A 19,581-nucleotide genomic window follows, 5' to 3' on the forward strand; every position below is an offset into this window, starting at 1 on the left:
ATCTGCTCTACTGTGTTGTTCAGTGCTTCCGTGTCCTTACTTATTTTCTGCCCGGTGGATCTATCCTTTGGAGTGAGTGGTGTGTTGAAGTCTCCTAGAATGAATGCATTGCAGTCTATTTCACCCTTTAGTTCTGTTAGTATTTGTTTCACATATGCTGGTTCTCCTGTGTTGGGTGCATATATATTTGGAATGGTTATATCCTCTTGTTGGACTGAGCCCTTTATCATTATGTAGTGTCCTTCTTTATCTCTTGTTACTTTCTTTGTTTTGAAGTCTATTTTGTCTGATATTAGTATTGCAACCCCTGCTTTCTTCTCACTGTTGTTTGCCTGAAATATGTTTTTCCATCCCTTGAATTTTAGTCTGTACATGTCTTTGGGTTTGAGGGGAGTTTCTTATAAGCAGCATATAGATGGGTCTTGCTTTTTTATCCATTCTATTACTCTGTGTCTTTTGATTGGTGCATTCAGTCCATTTACATTTAGGGTGACTATTGAAAGATATGTACTTATTGCCATTGCAGGCTTTAAATTCGTGGTTACCAAAGGTTCAAGGTTAGCCTCTTTAGTATTTTACCGCCTAACTTAGCTCACTTATTGAGCTGTTATATACACTGTCTGGAGATTCTTTTCTTCTCTCCCTTCTTATTCCTCCTCCTCCATTCTTCATATGTTAGGTGTTTTGTTCTGTGCTCTTTCTAGGAGTGCTCCCATCTAGAGCAGTCCCTGTATGATACCCTGTAGAGGTGGTTTGTGGGAAGCAAATTCCCTCAGCTTTTGCTTGTCTGGGAATTGTTTAATCCCACCATCGTATTTAAATGATAGTCGTGCTGGATACTGTATCCTTGGTTCAAGGCCCTTCTGTTTCATTGCATTAAATATATCATGCCATTCTCTTCTGGCCTGTAGGGTTTCTGTCAAGAAGTCTGATGTTAGCCTGATGGGTTTTCCTTTATAGGTAACCTTTTTCTCTCTAGCTGCCTTTAAAACTCTTTCTTTGTCCTTGATCTTTGCCATTTTAATTATTATGTTTCATGGTGTTGTCCTCCTTGGATCCTTTCTGTTGGGGGTTCTGTGTATTTCCGTGGTCTGTTCAATTATTTCCTCCCCCAGTTTGGGGAAGTTTTCAGCAATTATTTCTTCTAAGATATTTTCCATCCCTTTTCCTCTCTCTTCTTCTTCTGGTACCCCTATAATACAGATATTGTTCCTTTTGGATTGGTCACGCAGTTCTCTTAACATTGTTTCATTCCTGGAGATCCTTTTATCTCTCTCTATGTCAGCTTCTATGCGTTCCTGTTCTCTGGTTTCAATTCCATCAATGGCCTCTTGCATCTTATCCATTCTGCTTATAAATCCTTCCAGAGTTTCTTTCATTTCTGTAATCTCCTTTCTGGCATCTGTGATCTCCCTTCAGACTTCATCCCATTTCTCTTGCATATTTCTCTGCATCTCTGTCAGCATGTTTATGATTCTTATTTTGAATTCTTTATCAGGAAGACTGGTTAGGTCTGTCTCCTTCTCTGGTGTCTCTGTGATCTTGGTTTGCCTTTAATTTTGTCTTTTCAAGGTGATAGGAATAGTTTGCATAGCTGGGACGAGTGACGGCTGGAAGAAGTTCCCTTCTTGTTGGTTTGTGGTCCTCCTCTCCTGGGAGAACAGCGACCTCTAGTGGCTTGTGCTGGGTAGCTGCGTGCAGACAAGTCTTCTGCTTCCTGCCCGGCTGTTATGGAGTTTATCTCCACTGTTGCTGTGAGCGTGGCCTGGCTCGGAGTGCTGCTCCAAAGTGGTGGAGTCACGTTGGAGGGGGAGCGGCTGGGAGACTATTTATCCCCATAAGGGGCCTCCGTCCTCCCTGCAGCCCAGGGGATTAGAGTGCCCAGTGTGCCCAGAGATTCCCAGATTCCCTACCTCTGGATTAAGTGTCCCACCCTGCCCCTTTAAGACTTCCAAAAAGCACCCGCCAAAACAAAACAATGACCACAAAAAAAAAATGGCCGCTCGTTTTTCTTTATTCTCCGTCGCCAGCCTCAGGCACCCGCTCACCGGTCTTACTGCCCTGCTTCCCTGGTATTGGGGTCCCTGTCCCTTTAAGACTTCCAAAAAGCACTCACCTCAACAAAACAACAACAAGAAAAAAATGGCCACTCGCTTTTCTTATGTCCTCCGGCGCCAGGCCTCCGGTACCCACTCACCATTCTTGCTACCCTGTTTCCCTAATATCCAGGGCCCTGTGCATGCACTGTGTCTGCTCTCTGGTCCAGATGGCTGGGGCTGGGTGTTCAGCCGTCCTGGGCTCCCTCTCCCTCCAGCTCTGCCTCCTCTTCTCCCGCCAGGAGCTGGGGGGAGGGGCGCTTGGGTCCTGCCGGGCAGGAGCTTGTATCTTACCCCCTTCGTGAGGCACTGGGTTCTCGCAGGTGTGGATGTGGTCTGGATGTTGTCCTGTGTCCTCTGGTCTTTATTCTAGGAAGAGTTGTCTTTGTTATATTTTCATAGATATATGTGGTTTGGGGAAGGAGATTTCCGCTGGTCTACTCACACCACCATCTTGGCTCCGCCCCACTTCGTGACTCTTTAGTATGAAGATTTTTAAAGTCACCAAAAGTTTAATCAAAGAGAACCTATATATCTTCCACTTTAAAGTGAGCAATCATTAACACTTTGCTGCATTTGCTCTACTTACTTGCTTATCTACATTTATTTTAGGAATTTAAAAATAAGTTGCAGGTAAGCACTGTTTACAATAGCCAAGAAGGAAGCAACGTAAGTGTCCATCAGTAGATGAATGAATAAAGAAGATGTGGTACATATACACAATGGAATATTATTCAGCCATAAGAAGAAAACAAATCCTACAATTTGCAACAACATGGATGGAGCTAGAGGGTATTGTGCTCAGTGAAATAAGCCAGGTGGAGAAAGACAAGTATCAAATGATTTCACTCATCTGTGGAGTATAAGAACAAAGAAAAAAACTGAAGGAACAAAACAGCAGCAGAATCACAGAACCAAAGAATGGACTAACAGTTACCAAAGGGAAAGGGACTGAGGAGGATGGATGGGAAGGTAGGGATAAGGGGGAAAAAGGGGCATTACAATTAGCACACATAATGTAGCAGGGGTGGGGGGCACACGGGAAAGGCAGTATATACAGAGAAGACAAGTAATGATTCTATAGCATCTTACTTCACTGATGGACAGTGATTGTAATGGGGTATGTGGTGGGGGACTGGATAATAGGGGGAGTCCAGTAACCATAATGTTGTTCAAGTAATTGTACATTAACGACATCAAAAATAATAATAAGTTGCAGGTATCATGACATTTCATCTATAAATATTTCAACATACATCTCTTAGAATAAGGATATGATTAAAGTAACTTTTTAATAATAGTAATAGTAATCTTCTAAAACAAGGGTCAGCAAACTATGGCATTCAGGCCAAATCCTGCCAGCTACCTGATTTCAAAAATGATAAATTAAGGTTTTACTGGAACACAGCCATAGCAATGCCCATTCATTTACTTACTGTCTGGCTGCTTTTGTGCTACAACAGCAGTGTTGACTAGTTGCCTCAGAGACCATATGGCCTAAAATACTTACTATTTGGCTCTCTAAAAAGCTTGCCAACTCCTGCTTTAATAAATACAAGTGTGGAAAAATTTACAAAATCATGAGCCAGAAGATTTGACTATCATTTTTGCATGGCAAGTGTTCCTTCCCCTAGTGTATATAGGTTTGGTGATGTTGCAAATGTTAGTTGTAGGCAGGTGGCTGTGGTGGGGTGGTTGGAGTGGTAGTAGTGATTGAGGAAGAGAACTAATAGCTATGGCACACTTACTCATACAGGGCCCTGTGCCTGGTGCTTTTTACACCATTATGTTTATTGTGATCCTCACAACAATATTATAAGGTAAACATCATTCTAGTTTTCTGATGAGGAAACTAAGGTTTAGAGAGGTTGGGCAATTTGCTCAAAGTCATCCAGATACTAAATAAAAAAGCCAAGAACCCAAGTCTGGCTCCAAAGAGATACAGCAAAATCAGATAAGATTCCCAAAGGAGAATTTGCACGCATTTTATGGTCATGATTCATACACAAAATATGCACTTTGGTCGCCATTGGTTTCCAGCACAAAACCATGGTAAAATCCCTGGGAGAAAGCAATCAAAGCCTTTCTTTAAAATATAGTGATATATATAGTAAGGCCCAGAAACTTGGTGTCATATAATGAAAAGCACCTCAGGAAAGCCATCTCAAGTGTTTTAATCATTTACTATCTAAACTGAGGAGTAATACTGTGATCACTTGGACAGCACATATACTAAAATTGGAAAGATACAGAAATTAGCATGAACCCTGCATAGGGATGACACGTAAATTCATGAAGTGTTTCATATTTTAAAAAAATAAAATAAAATGGGGGTACTATCTATCCTGATTACTTTTAAGGCAAAGTGAATATTGAAAAGCTTTGGGACAACACCTCCTGTCTCTCCTTTAAGAGTCTCAATCAGGAGATAGATTCAAGATGGCAGCATGAGAGGTGAGACAGAGAACTCCTCCCAAAACCACATATAGTACGTAAATATAGTTAATACAACTAACCCTAAAACAGCAATAGGAAAGAAGGCTGCACCAAACTGCATACACCTGTAGAACAGAGCAGACTTCATGTAACAGGGTAACATATCAAAGCCTTGATCCAGCGGGACCCAAGCCCTTTCTCCACCCCAGCTCACCGGCTGGAGGAAAAGAAATGGAGCACAGAGTGGGTGGAAGCCTGGGATTGCTGAACACCCAGCCCTGAAGATCTGCTGTGGAGCACAAACCTACATTGTGTGGTGCTCTGGAGGTTGGTGGGATTAGGGAGCTGGGACAGGCAGAGTGCTTGAGAGACTGATATTCCAGCCATTTGTGGAGGACAGGGGATCCACCTCTGGCCGCTCTGAGGCAAAGGAAAGGTGAGCAGTCTGAGAAGCTTCCTAGCAGCGAGAGGGCTGCTGAAGGGGCGGGGTTAGCACAGAGCTTGCTGTGTGGGAAAAGGGATAGGTGGACAAGGTTGTCTGGATGCGCTCTGCCCAGCAGCTTGGGAACTTTGAGGAGATTCAGGAGTTCCATCCCCCTGGCTGACTACTCAGCTCTGAGGCCCCCCCACTGTGACAAGCAGTCTGCTGAGCCTTCCTCCTGGCCTGCTGGCATGGGCTTGCAAACCGGCAGTCACTGTGCTGGCATCAGGCCAGCCAGAGGGAGGCCCCGCCTACATTAGCTAGAGATGCAAAGCACCGAGGCTTACACCTGTGTGATCAGCCCACTGTCTCTGCCACTGGAGACAGGCACTGCATCCAGAAAGCAGGAAACAGTTGTTTCTTCCCACCAGGCACCAGTGCCACTCCCCTGTGATCCCCAACCACACTCCAGGGGCTGAGCAGCTCCAGAGACTAGAGCTTCTGGGCACTAGAGGGTACCACATAGAAATATGAAATGTCAAAGGGACCTGGTCCAGAACAAAATCTCACAAACCACAGAAAAAGGGCCAAATGAAACTGAACTCACCAATCATCCTGAAAGAGTTCAAAATAAAAATCATAAACATGCTCATGGAGGTACAGAAAAATATTCAAGACCTCAGGAATGAATTTAAGATGGAGATTCAATCATTAAGAAATTCCATGTCTGAAATGAAACATACAACGGAGGGATTTTTTTTTTTTGGTATCATTAATCTACAATTACAGAAAGAACATTATGTTTACTAGGTTCCCCCCTTCACCAAGTCCCCCCCACATACCCCTTCACAGTCACTGTCCATCTGCGTAGTAAGATACTGTAAAATCACTACTTGTCCTCTCTGTGTTGCGCAGCCCTCCCCGTGTCCCCCATGCACTATACATGCTAATCGTAATGCCCTCTTTCTTTTTCCCCGCCCTTATCCCTCCCTTCCCACCCATTGTCCCCAGTCCCTTTCCCTTTGGTAACTATTAGTCCATTCTTGGGTTCTGTGATTGTGCTGCTGTTTTGTTCCTTCAGTTTTCCTTTGTTCTTATACTCCACATATGAGTGAAATCATTTGGTGCTTGTCCTTCTCCACTTGGCTTATTTCACTGAGCATAATACCCTCTAGCCCCATCCATGTTGTTGCAAATGGTAGGATCTGTTTCTTTCTTATGGCTGCGGAATATTCCATTGATACAACAGAGGGATTTTAAAGCAGATTAGATATAGTAGAAGAGACAGTAAATGGAATAGAAATTAGAGAAGAGGAATACAAAGAAGCTGAGGCACAGAGAGAAAAAAGCAGCTCTAAGAATGAAAGAATATTGAGAGAACTGTGTGACCAATCAAATTGGAACAATAGTCACATTATAGGGGCACCAGAAGAAGAAGAAGAGAGAAAATGGATAGAAAGTGTCATTGAGGAGGTAATTGCTGATAACTTCCCCAATCTGGGGAAGGAGATAGTCTTTCAGGCCACGGAGGTGCACAGATCTCCCAACATAAGGGACCCAAGGAAGACAACATCAAGACATACAATAATTAAAATGGCAAAGATCAAGGATAAAGACAGACAGACTTTTGAAAGCAGCTAGAGAGAGAAAAAAGATCACATACAAAGAAAAACCTATCAGGCTACCATCAGATTTCTCAACAGAAACCTTACAGGCCAGAAGGGAGTGGGATGATATATTTAATGCAATGATAAAGAAGGGCCTCAAACCAAGAATACTCTACCTGGCAAGGTTATCATTTAAATTTGAAGGAGGGATTAAACAATTTTCAGATAAGCAAAAGTGGAGAGAATTTACCTCCCACAAACCACCTGTACAGGGCATTGTGGAGGGACTGCTACAGATGGATGTGCTCGTAAGGTTGAATAGCTGTCACCAGAGGAAATAAACAGGGATAGACAAAAATTACAGAATCTGATACCAAACACATAAAGAACATAGGAGGAAAAAAAAAAGAACCTTTAGATTGTGTTTGTAATAGCATATTGAGTTAATTCAGACTGTTAGATAGTAAGATAATTACCCTTGAGCCTTTGGTAACCACGAATCTAAAGCCTGCAATGGCAATAAGTACATACCTATTGATAATCACCCTAAATGTAAATGATCTGCATGCACCAATCAAAAGACATAGAGTCACTGAATGGATAAAAAACAAGACCTGTTTATATGCTCCCTATAGAGACTAACTTCAAACCCAAAGACATACACAGACTGAAAGTAAAGGGATGGAAAAAAGATATTTCATGCAACTAATAGGGAGAAAAAAAGCAAGAGTTCCAGTACTTGTATCAGACAAAATAGACTTCAAAACAAAGAAAGTAACAAGAGACAAAAAAGGACACTACATAATGATAAAGGGGTCAATCCAACAAGAGGATATAACTATTACAAATACCTATGCACCCAACACAGATCACCTACATATGTGAAACAAATACTAACAGAATTAAAGGGGGAAATAGAATGCAATACATTCATTTTAGGAGACTTCAACACACCACTCACTCCAAAGGACTGATCCACCAGACAGATAATAAGTAAAGAGACAGAGGCACTGAAAAACATATTAGAACAGTTGGACCAAATGGACACCTACAGAACACTCCATCCAAGAGCAACCGGATACACATTCTACTCAAGTGCACATGGAATATTTTCAGGAATAGATCATATACTAAGCCACAAAAAGAGCCTCAGTAAATTCAAAAAGACTGAAATTGTACCAACCAGCTTCTCAGATCACAAAGGTATGAAACTAGAAATAAATTACACAAAGAAAATGAAAAAGCCCACAAAGACATGAAGGCTTAATAACACGCTCCTAAATAATCAATGGATCAATGACCAAATAAAAACAGAGATCAAGCAATATATGGAGACAAATGACAACAATAATTCAACACTGGAAAATCTGTGGGATACAGTGAAGGCTGTGCTAAGAGGGAAGTATATTGCAATACAGGCTTACCTCAGGAAAAAACAACAATCCCAAATGAATAGTCTAAACTCAGAATTAACGAAACTAGTAAAGGAAGAACAAATGAGGCCCAAAGTCAGTACAAGGGGGAACATAATAAAGATTAGACCATAAATAAATAAAATTGAGAAGAATAAAACAATAGAAAGAATCAATGAAAGCAGAAGCTGGTTCTTCGAGAAAATAAATGAAATAGATAAACCCCTAGCCAGACTTATCAAGAAAAAAGACAGCCTACACACATAAACAGATTCAGAAATAGAAAGGAAAACACTATGGACACCACAGAAATACAAAGAATTACTAGAGAATACTATGAAAAATTATACACTAACAAACTGGATAACCTAGAAGAAATGGACAACTTCCTAGAAAAATACAACTTTCCAAGGCTGACCCAGGAAGAAACAGGAAGTCTGAATAGACCAATTACCAGCAAGGAAATTGAATTGGTAATCAAAACACTACCTAAGAACAAAACTTCTGGACCAGATGGTTTCACTCCTGAATTTTATCAAACATTTAGTGAAGACCTAATAACCATCCTCCTCAAAGTTTTCCAAAAAGTAGAAGAGGAGGGAATACTCCCAAACTCATTCTACACGGCCAACATCACTCTAATATGAAAGCAAGGCAAAGACACCACAAAAAAAGAAAATTTCAGACCAATACCCTGATGAACATAGATGGAAAAATACTAAACAAAATATTAGCAAGCCGAATTCAAAAATACATCAAAAAGATTATCCATCATGATCAACTAAAATTCATTCCAGGGATGCAAGGATGGCACAGCATTCGAAAATGCATCAACATTATCCACCACATCAACAAAAAGGACAAAAACCACATGGTCATCTCCGTAGATGCTGAAAAAGCATTTGACAAAATTCAACATCCATTCATGATAAAAACTCTTAACAAAATGGGTATAGAGGGCAAGGACCTCAACATAATAAAGGCCATATATAACAAACCCACAGCCAACATTATACTTAACAGCAAGAAACTGAAAGCTTTCCCTTTAAGATTAGGAAAAGACAAGGATGCCCACTCTACCCACTTTTATTCAACAATAGTTCTGGAGGTCCTAGCCACAGCAATCAGACAACACAAAGAAATAAAAGGCATCCAGATTGGCAAGGAAGAAGTCAAACTGTCCCTGTTTGCAGATGACATGATATTGTACATAAAAAACCCTAAAGAATGCACTCCAAAACTACTAAATCTAATATATGAATTCAGCAAAGTTGTGGGATACAAAATTAACACACAGGAATCTGCTGCATTCCTATACCCTAACAATGAACCAGCAGAAATAGAAATCAGGAAAACAATTCCATTCACAATTGCATCAAAAAGAATAAAATGCCTAGGAATAAACCTAACCAAGGAAGTGAAAGACCTATACTCTGAAAACTACAGGACATGAGAGAAATTAAAGAAGATACCAATAAACGGAAACACATCCCGTGCTCATGGATAGGAAGAATTAATATTGTCAAAATGGCCATCCTGCCTAAAGCAATCTGTATATTCAATGCAATCCCTATCAAAATACCAACAGCATTCTTCAATGAACTAGCGCAAAGAATTCTAAAGTTCATATGGAACCACAAAAGACCCTGAATAGCCAAAGCAATCCTGAGAAGGAAGAATAAAGCAGGGGGAATTACACTCCCTGACTTCAAGCTCTACTATAAAGCCACAGTAATCAAGACAATTTAGTACTGGCACAAGAACCGACCCATAGACCAGTGGAACAGAACAGAAAGTCCAGATATTAACCCAAGCATATATGGTTAATTAATATACTATAAAGGAGCCATGGATATACAATGGGCAAATGACAGCCCCTTCAACCGCTGGTGTTGGCAAAACTGGACAGCTACCTGTAAGATAATGAAACTGGATTATTGTCTAACCTCATATACAAAAGTACACTCAAAATGGATCAAAAACCTGACTGTAAGTCATGAAACCATAAAACTCTTAGAAGACAACATAGGCAAAAATCTCTTGAATATAAACATGAGCAACTTTTTCCTGAACCCATCTCCTCAGAAGGGAAACAAAATAAAACATGAACAAATGGGACATCATGTTAAAAAGCTTCTCTACAGCAAAGGACACTATCAGCAGAACAAAAAGGCCTCCTACAGTATGGGAAAATATATTTGTAAATGACATATCTGACAAGGGGTTAACATCCAAAATATATAAAGAACTCATACTCCTCAACACCCAAAAAGCAAATAACTCTATTAAAAAATGGGTGGAGGATATGAACAGACAATTCTCCAAAGAAGAAATTCAGATGGTGAACAGACACATGAAAAGATGCTCCACATCGCTAATTATCAGGGAAATGCAAATTAAAACTACAATGAGATATCAACTCCTACCAGTTAGGATGGCCAACACAGGAAAGAATAGGAGCAACAGATGCTGGCGAGGATGTGGAGAAAGAGGAACCCTCCTACACTGCTGGTGGGAATGTAAACTAGTTCAACCATTGTGGAAAGCAATATGGAGGTTCCTCAAAAAACTAAAAATAGAAATACCATTTGACCTAGGAATTCCACTCGTAGGAATTTACCCTAAGAATGCAGGAGCCCAATTTCAAAAAGACGTGCTCCCCTATGTTTATTGCAGCACTATTTACAATAGCCAAGAAATAGAAGCAACCTAAGTGTCCACCAGTAGATGAATGGATAAAGAAGTGGTACATATACACAATGGAGTATTATTCAGCCATAAGAAGAAAACAAATCCTGCCATTTGCAACAACATGGATGGAGCTAGAGGGTATTATGTTCAGTGAAATAAGCCAGGCAGAGAAAGACAAGTACCAAATAATTTGAATCATATGTGGAGCATAAGAACAAAGCAAAAACTGAAGGAACAAAACAGCAGCAGACTCACAGAACCCAAGAATGGACTAACAGTTGCCAAAGGGAAAGGAACTGAGGGGACTGCAGTGGGAAGGGAGGGCGAAGGGGAATAAGGGGCATTATGATTAGTTCACATAAAGTAGCAGAGGGCATGGGGAAGGCAGTATAGCACAGAGAAGAAAAGTAGTGATTCTATAGCATCTTACTACATTGATGGACAGTGACTGTAATGGGGTATGTTGGGGTCTTGATAATGGGGGGAATCTAGTAATCAGTGTTGCTCATGTAATTGTATATTAAATGATACCAAAATAAATAAATAAATAAATAAAAAGCTTTGGAAGTGGAAAGCAAATTATGTAGTGTAAGGCATTATTTAGTTTATCTCTCTATCTAACAGTGCATGCCTGAAAACCAACTTGGCTACTCATTCTTTAGTTTTCTACTTCTCAAATTTTAGTATTTGTAAGACTGACAAAGGCTGCTTACTAAACTCAGACTCCCAAGCCCCAAGTCCAGAGATTTCTTCCACAGACCTGAGCAGGGTCCAGGAATCAGAATTCAAAGTGATTCTTAATCAGGTCATCTGGGAGCAATAGTTTGAGAAATACTGCTTTAAGGTATACTTAATGTTTCACAAGATCCACTTAAAATATTTAAAAGGAACTTTTTACATAACTGCATGCTGTAAAATAATTAAAGCAGTACTGAAATACATAAAATAGAAAATGTCCTCTACTAAGCACCTAATCTCTTACCCAAAGATAACTTTTGATGATTAGCTTTCCAGAATTGAATTCTTCTATGCATATACAAGCGTATATATTGGTTAAGTATGACAAGCATTTGATGTTATTTCAATTTTTTTTGCTATTAAAAATAATGCTGTGATAAATGTCCTTGTTCACATGTCTTTAAGCAACTGTTTCTGTAGGAGATTCCTAGTTTACACACAATGACAGCTTGCCTACTGGTCTGATTTTACTTTGCACTTTTTCAGTGGTGGTGGGAGACTTTCTGTGCTTAACATTGTTGAATGACCCGTCATTTGACATTTTTATCAAGGCTCAACGTTCCGAACAAAAGTTTTTAAAAAGTAGACATATTTATCGCTCTTTCTGTGCAGACTGGGCTAACTGTGCCACAAGAGGTGAGTTTGGGGGAGCCGGCGCGGGTTGCCAGCGTTCTCCGAGGAACTGGCAACCTGGGCGAGGGCAGGGGAGCGCTCGTAGCGGCTTCAGCCCCAGGAGAACTGCCGGCGAAAGGAAGACGGGAGCCAAGAGCACCGGAGTCCTGCCTTCGTCTCCCGGGAGCCGCGACTTCGCGCGGAACTCAAGCAGCCCCTAGGACCTTGGTCCAGCCGCCGCCGCTGTTCCCACCGCACTCCCGCGTCACCCTCAGTCGGCTTCTCCAACTCCCACTCAGTTCGACGTTCCTCGGTTTCCTAGTCCGTAGCTCAGAGCAGCAGAGTGTCACAGCGCGAATTTTAAGGACCGCAGCTCCTACAAGGTTACAGGTGTGTAGCCACGCCAACCTGCGGCGCTGAGCAACCGGCGGCAGCCTTCCTCTTCTTGTCCGCCCCTTCCGCTTGCTGTTCGCTTCCGTTTCCGGTCCCGGCGCTCGGCCCTGCGGTGAAGAGCTGTGCATTGTGGGAGTCACTTCTTTCCTTGCTCCCCAGCCATCTTGGCCCTTGTGTTCGGTCAGTGGTCTCCGCGGGGTGGAGGTTTAGGCGTCACTGAGAGCCTAGTGGGTTGCCGTGTGGAGCTCGGGATCCTGAACATAATCTTCTGTCCTCTGTGTGTTGCAGGCTGGGAGCTGCTCCGCACCTAAGGCAGGAAGATGGTGGCCGCAAAGAAGACGGTGAGTTAGGCGGACCAGGCCTGAAGCCGGTTCACGTGGGGAGATGAGTCTCGGCCGGCGGGCAGATCCGCGCGCACTGGGGAGACAGCGTGCCCGGCGTTGGGGGGGCCCCACAAGGAGAGACCCTCTCAATGACTCGGGAACCTTGACCTAGGGGGTTTTAGTAAGGGGCCTGGTTTCCAGAAAACGGGGTCCCGTTTTGTGGTTACAAACAAGGCCTTCAGGTACGTGTTTAATGTTTGCTTTGTAGAAAAAGTCGCTGGAGTCCATCAACTCCAGGCTCCAGCTCGTTATGAAAAGTGGGAAATACGTGTTGGGATACAAGCAGACTCTGAAAATGATAAGACAAGGCAAAGCGAAACTGGTCATCCTCGCCAACAACTGCCCGGCCTTGAGGTAATGGAAGGAGCCTGATTCTGTGCGTCGCTCACTGCAGATTCACCGTGAGCGAGTATCCGGGAGCGTAAACTTGCAATGTGGGTAGCGTGAACTCGGTTTTATATAGTTTGTTTTACAAGCGAACACTTTTCAAATGATTTAGGGGTGCTGCGGACCCACCCCAACCCCAAATCGTGTCTCGCCTGTTGTAAGCTTGTCATTGGGAGAACTGTGACAGAAGAGGTGTTACAGCCGTACAACGTCAAGGTTTGAGGGAAGCACACACACACAATTTGCTTTTTTGTGTGTTTTCTATCTTTCCTTTTTGGTCATAATTTGAACTTAAGACACATTTTAAAAGTACTTCATTATATGAACTTGCTTTAGTGTAGTAAAGCTAGGATAAGAAAAGTTGAGGCTGGCTATGTTTCACCCAATTTGACTATATTTTGAAATTGAACTTGGTATTGTAAATGTTAGACTCAGATTGTGCAGAATATAAGCCACATGATTAGTCCCCTGATGGTGTTGATTTTCCTGTAGTAATGCATAAATTGCTCAAAATGCTTTATAAACGGTGTCTGTACATAATTTTAAAAGCCTGGCGTGCTCTCTGATCCACCTCATCCCATAGTTTGATTTTATTACCCTTTCTTTCATGCTTACCGTCCATAACAGTGCTTTTCAAAAGTGAATGTGCACACAATCACCAGAGATCTTGCTAAACTGCAGGTTCTGATTTAATGGGTCAGTGATGGTACCTGAGATGATGTATTTTTAACAAACATAACTATAACTGGTCTGTTGATCCATCCTTTGGATAGTGGTAAGGTTCTGTTGGGACTCTTCAAGTTTATAAAGCCATTAATACCTACCTACTCAGTTGACACAGAAATGTTAACTCTGGGTCAGTATTATTCACCATACAGAGCACCAGAGGATGATACGGCTTTTGAAAATAACATTGTTCGGATTCTGGATTCCCTGTTTATTCTGTGCCTCAATTTCTTCATAAGTTAAAAAAACTGGAGTATATGATACTTTAGAGGTTATCTTGTGTATTTATATAAAGTGTCTCGTGTGTAGTAAATAATGCTTTTATTTTGCATCCTACATTTTCCATGAGCATAGATACTGTCTTAAATATACTAGGTATTTAGTAGGTATTTACTGGTAGACCCATCTCATAAGGGGTTAAGGAAAGGATGATTTGTATTGGTTAATGGATATGCTAATATGTTTTTAAGAGTTATAACTGGTTTAGTTAATGTTTGAAGGCCTTACCAACAGGAAAACTAATGAAAAAAGTAGTAATACTTAATCTGTCATAGTTGGTGTGGCATTTATTTGCCTTTTTTTGGTTCCCAAAGGAAATCTGAAATAGAGTACTATGCTATGTTGGCCAAAACTGGTGTCCATCACTACAGTGGCCATAACATTGAATTGGGCACAGCATGTGGAAAATACTACAGAGTATGCACATTGGCTATCATTGATCCAGGTATGCTTTTTTTAAATCATAACATTTTTCCTTTATAATGTGATACAAGTACTCCTTGCTACATAAATATGTTTGGTCCCTGAGTTCAGATAGTGAGAATTTGGAACTCAAGGGATCTCCTATAGTTTCATTTCACCAGGAATTGATAATGAATGTTAGTATATTATAATTGGCTTTGTTAAAAATGAAATTTTTTGTTTAAAGTACCTAAGAAATAGTTACTTAGGGCATTGGTAAAAAGTGAAATTATAATGAGAGAATAATCTGGGGAAATAATAGAAGAAAGGAATCCTTACCAGCTGCCTGAGAATAGACAGGTAAAATTAGGTTGAGAAAAAGAAGTGCCTACAAATATACATCATACTGTTTTGAACTCGTGAATTTTTAATTAATTCATAAAATACTGCGAATATTCTCGCTGTTCTGATTTTGTAATAATCAGGGCAGGCTAAACATTCGCTATATTAAGACCATGCATGTGTCCCCAGACCTAGTTCTTTACCTAGGTCTGGTTTATAAATGCTGGTGATAAACTAAGTCTCATTTAAATTATGCATTTTACATGGAGAATGTGTCTAGATATCTGATCAAACTAGAGAAATGAGTAGGATAGCTAGTAATAACTTTGGAAGATAACCACTACTAATTTAATGATTTCCAGATGGCAGTAAAATGAATTGTAAAACTGTTGTGTTTTATTTTCTAGGTGATTCTGATATCATTAGAAGCATGCCAGAGCAGACTGGTGAAAAGTAAATATCAAAACTTTCCTTTAATAAAACTGGCCAAAGCTTGTTTTAAAAACAGTGTTCATGTATTTTCTTTCTGTTTTTTTGTTTGCGTACACTTTGTTGAAGGCAGGATTAGAGAGGATGTGGCAGCTAGATTTGGTAGCAAGGCTTGGGTTAAGAGCTATACATCCCAGTTTCCATTTTTCTGTTTTTGTAAAGAGAGTGTGCTGAGTTCCTTTCCTGCTCCAGATTTTCTTAATTTTAATCTCAAGATGATGTTAGCATTTCACATTTGAATGTGTTTGAGACGCAGCAAGGTTTAATACCCAGAATTTAACCGTAATTGCAGTTTATAGTCCAGTTTAAATCTGCCGAATCTGAGTAGCAAAGAGAATTAAGTGAAATACATTGCTTCTCCCCAAAATTTTGTCACAGGCTGAGAAAAGTTCTATTGAACTTTTAATGAACTGATCTCCTAAGAGTGCATTGGTTGGGGTAGGATAAATGAATGTATTTGGAAGACTTCAGAATAATCCCAGATCTTCAGTAAGTTAAATTCACAGTTGCCCAAAGTGTGTTTTATATAATTTCAGTCCTAAAAGATAATAACATGTTTGGGGTTCAGATTTTGGGGAAACAATACTACATCTCCCAGGTATGTTCTATGGAATCCTTTTCCCACACCTGTTAATATCCTTTAGAATATTTCAAAGGAATTAACTTGGGAGAAAATACTGATTGAGATGTATCTTGATTTATAGTCGAATGTTACTGGTAGGGTGGTATACCCTAGGTAGTCTGTAGAAACTCTAAGGCTACAGAAGACAACGTCTTTGGGACTTAAGAATCAACTTGGAAGAATTTTTTGTTGGTAGATGAGAGACATAGGAGATGAGGGTGCCTTTAATACACTGTCAATATTTTCTTTGGATTTCTTTAATACACAGGAAGTCAAGTATTCACTGAACTTGAAGTCAGAAGACTACTTCTTAATATCTATAATATCTATATAACCATGGGTGGGTCAAATTCCCAGTTTCACAGGTGAGGGAATTAGTTACCTTTCAAGTTAACATTACCTGGCTTTAGTTTGAAGTTACTGAGGTGGTAGATATAATTTAGAGAGTAGTTGTTACTGAGTTTTCGTACTAGTTCAGTTACTCAGTATTTTTCAGTTTGGGGGCACCATTCATATTTTTGGTGGGGCAATCTTTTGTGGAAGGCTGTGGGACTGCAGGATATTCTCACTCTTCTTTCCATGTCATTGTTAACACTCCCAGATGTCACCCCACCTTTTCAAAGTAGCATCTGGCAAAGAGCCACAGAGCTATATGAAAATCGGTAAATACCTTAAGTTGCTCATATTTGCAAATCAAAGATGTGTGACTAAGGTAGTTTAAAAGGCTTGAAATTTTTTTCCTTGATAAGAATTGTATTTGTCAGATTACTGCTGGTCTCTTGTGCTTTAAGTTTGTTTCCATAGTTCAACATGTTTCAGTTTTGGATAAAGAAGTTTCTGTGCTGTGTTTCCCCTTGGTCATCAATTTCTTCTTTCAAATTGACCTTTCATGCTATTTAGGTTTTTTTAGATGTTTTTTCTCTCCAGGCTGACTAGTTCCAGTTTAATTTCTTATGAGGTGGTACCTCACAAATACAGTATTACAGGTATCAGTGTACCATTTCTTTGTAATGGTTCTCTTGCATGAATGGTTCTCGTGCATGACTTCAGCTGCAGGCATTTTGGAATGATGGTTTTTAGAAAACAACAACTGGTTTCTGGGGCCTAGGTAGTGATAACATGCTGTAAGATCATTTGGCTGTTGTCTTTTATTTGTGGTTTTGTGCACTTACCATTGTTTCAGCAAGAAAAGGGTTTGAAGCTAAATAGGGAACATAACGCATTCTGGCCTGAACCGGCTGCTATGTGCCATTAAAGTGCTGCCAGAATTGGAGAAAATACCACTAACCAAGAACTCAGAAGGTCTAAAATTGAATTTTTCAATGTTCTTTTCTCATTATAATAAAAGTAATTTGCTTGCCTGGAAGCTCTAGTAGACAGGGGATTGCAGGAGATTCCAGCCAATTGGACTTAATTCCATACCTATACTGAACTGCCTATTAGGCCTGGAGGTATGGTATGGTGACAGGAGCAAAAGATTACTATAGAGAAGAAACCAAACTTTGGCTGGCTGTAAATACCATCATTTGGGCTTCTGGAAGATGGTCAGCTGGTTCATGGAAAAAAATTCTCTTTGATCTGATCTCTTTCAGCACTTATTTCCAGCTGCCTCTTAGACTTGTGTTCCCAGGCCAATAGTGGCATCTGGTTTTCCTTCACCCTTCTTGTCCCAGTCTACCCGAAATCGTCATTCTGTGTAGACTGGTAGCCCCTGAGTTACCAAGGAATCCTGTGTTACTGGCATTAATCACATCTGTCTCCACTAAACTGAGGTCTTAACTGGAGAGGGACCTAGCGTTTCAACTTTACATCACTCACTAGGTGACTAGCACATTGATAGATTTTGAACAACCAGAGTATATAATGACTTTCAGGGCTTAAGGATTTATTTCTCACTGATAAGTTTGTGGCTTTATAGGCCAGAATTTCATCTTCATCTTGTTGATTGTAGGTCTTGATCATCTTGTACATTTACTATTGTTTAATTTGCTGCTCCTACCTACTTGCTTCAAAAGAAAATTTAGGAGTGGTAGTCTGCTAATGTACTTTTCCTCAGTAAGCACAGAATTGATTTGTTGACTCAGTCGACACTTGAAGCATATCAGATATTTGGCTGCTGAAGAATAAAAACATAATAGCTAATATTGAGCATTTAAAATGTGTTACATACTTTACTAAGTAATGTACATGTTACCCATTTAACCCTCCTGACATCCCAATGAGATAGTATTTAGTGCCATTCGACCTGAGGAAATTAAGACCTGGAAGGTTCACACCCATAATGAAACTAGAATGCAAACCTTTTACACCTGAGATACACGGAGCCAAAGAAGCTGTATTTCAAATTTTAGACAATCTTAAAGATAAGTATCTTGGATTAATATGAAAATTTGATGGATTGGTCAGAGGACCTCTGTTATTGCCCACTAAGGTATTTTCCTCCCCCAGTTGGAGAAAGTTGAAACCTTACCATGAAATGTATTCACTAGTTCAAAAGGGTTTGGGCGGGTGGGGGACACTCTAGAACCACTAGAGGGAGCCAGGAGTCAACAGAAAATGAAGTACAATTGAGAACTGGAGGCAATGCCTGAACTAATTACATCTCAGAAATGCCCTGCCAACCCAAATCAGTACTTCCCAATGAAAACCTGTTTTCAGGAACTGGATGACTCAGATATAAACTGAAGATTTTGATACTTTGAATCGCAACTTTTATACTTTGAAAGAATTAGATAATTTTCAGGTAAGATTGAGGCCTAGCTGTTCTTCCCATTCTACACACTGCCTTTGGGGAGGGCATTCTGATGGGAAATACAAGCTTATTCAAGGTGTCTTGTTTGTAAAGTATCATTTGGCCTCCAAAATACAGTAGCTTTCATGGGAAGGATGTGATTTGGGGGTTCTTCATTTCTTAATGAAGATGCCATCTGCAGTGTTTGTTGCTGCTCTCAGTACTTGGAACTGATGAAGTGTCCTTTGACCCTGTCCCTATTCCTACTTCCTTATCTTCCCCTGGGACAACCCCTATTGTGTGTATCCTTGCAGAACATTTTTTGTACTTAGTTATGTATATGAACAACTAGTAATGTTCCTGGTTTTTTAATTTACAGAAATGGTATGCTAATCATACTGTGCAGTTGACTTCTAAAATTCATCTTTGCTTTTAAGTTTTACCAGGTATACATATAGCTCTAGTGCATTGCTTTTAAATGTTGTATTCCTGAAGTACGGACTATTCCACAATCAGTTCTCTTTCTGATGATGATCATTTCTAATTTGTTTATAAACTCTAGTAACATCTTGTACAGGTGTCCTTGTGTATATGTGCTAAAGTCATCTAGTTAGATACCTGTAAGTGCAGTTACTGGAGTACAAGGTTGTGTGCATTTCCATTCTGGTAGGTACTGACAGATTATTCTCGAGAGAGACTGCATTTGCATTTTCACTAGCAGTGTACCAGAACCCCATATTTTTATATCCTTAATCAACCCTATAGTGAGACATACTAGGTGTAACCAAGCTGATTGTTTTAACATGCATTTCCT

General features: G+C 40.3%; 1 protein-coding gene and 2 non-coding genes across 3 annotated transcripts; all 3 read left to right on the forward strand.

Annotated features, from left to right (window-relative positions):
* Positions 1 to 4,304: 4,304 nt before the first annotated feature.
* On the forward strand, positions 4,305 to 4,408 carry LOC118907434 (U6 spliceosomal RNA). Its single transcript, XR_005022804.2, has one exon. It is a non-coding gene; the product is annotated as a U6 spliceosomal RNA (small nuclear RNA).
* Positions 4,409 to 12,490: 8,082 nt separating this feature from the next.
* RPL30 (ribosomal protein L30) lies at positions 12,491 to 15,430 on the forward strand. The gene is made up of 5 exons (XM_036875764.2): positions 12,491 to 12,586; positions 12,695 to 12,747; positions 12,998 to 13,143; positions 14,496 to 14,626; positions 15,333 to 15,430. Exons 2-5 carry the CDS (start codon positions 12,727 to 12,729, stop codon positions 15,380 to 15,382), a joined length of 348 nt encoding a protein of 115 aa, XP_036731659.1. The 5' UTR covers positions 12,491 to 12,586; positions 12,695 to 12,726; the 3' UTR covers positions 15,383 to 15,430.
* On the forward strand, positions 15,030 to 15,160 carry LOC118907440 (small nucleolar RNA SNORA72). The gene has a single exon (XR_005022807.1). It is a non-coding gene; the product is annotated as a small nucleolar RNA SNORA72 (small nucleolar RNA).
* Positions 15,431 to 19,581: the final 4,151 nt, after the last annotated feature.

This window comes from Manis pentadactyla, chromosome 3 (genome assembly GCF_030020395.1).
Source record: "Manis pentadactyla isolate mManPen7 chromosome 3, mManPen7.hap1, whole genome shotgun sequence".
NCBI classification, from domain to species: Eukaryota; Metazoa; Chordata; class Mammalia; order Pholidota; family Manidae; genus Manis; species Manis pentadactyla.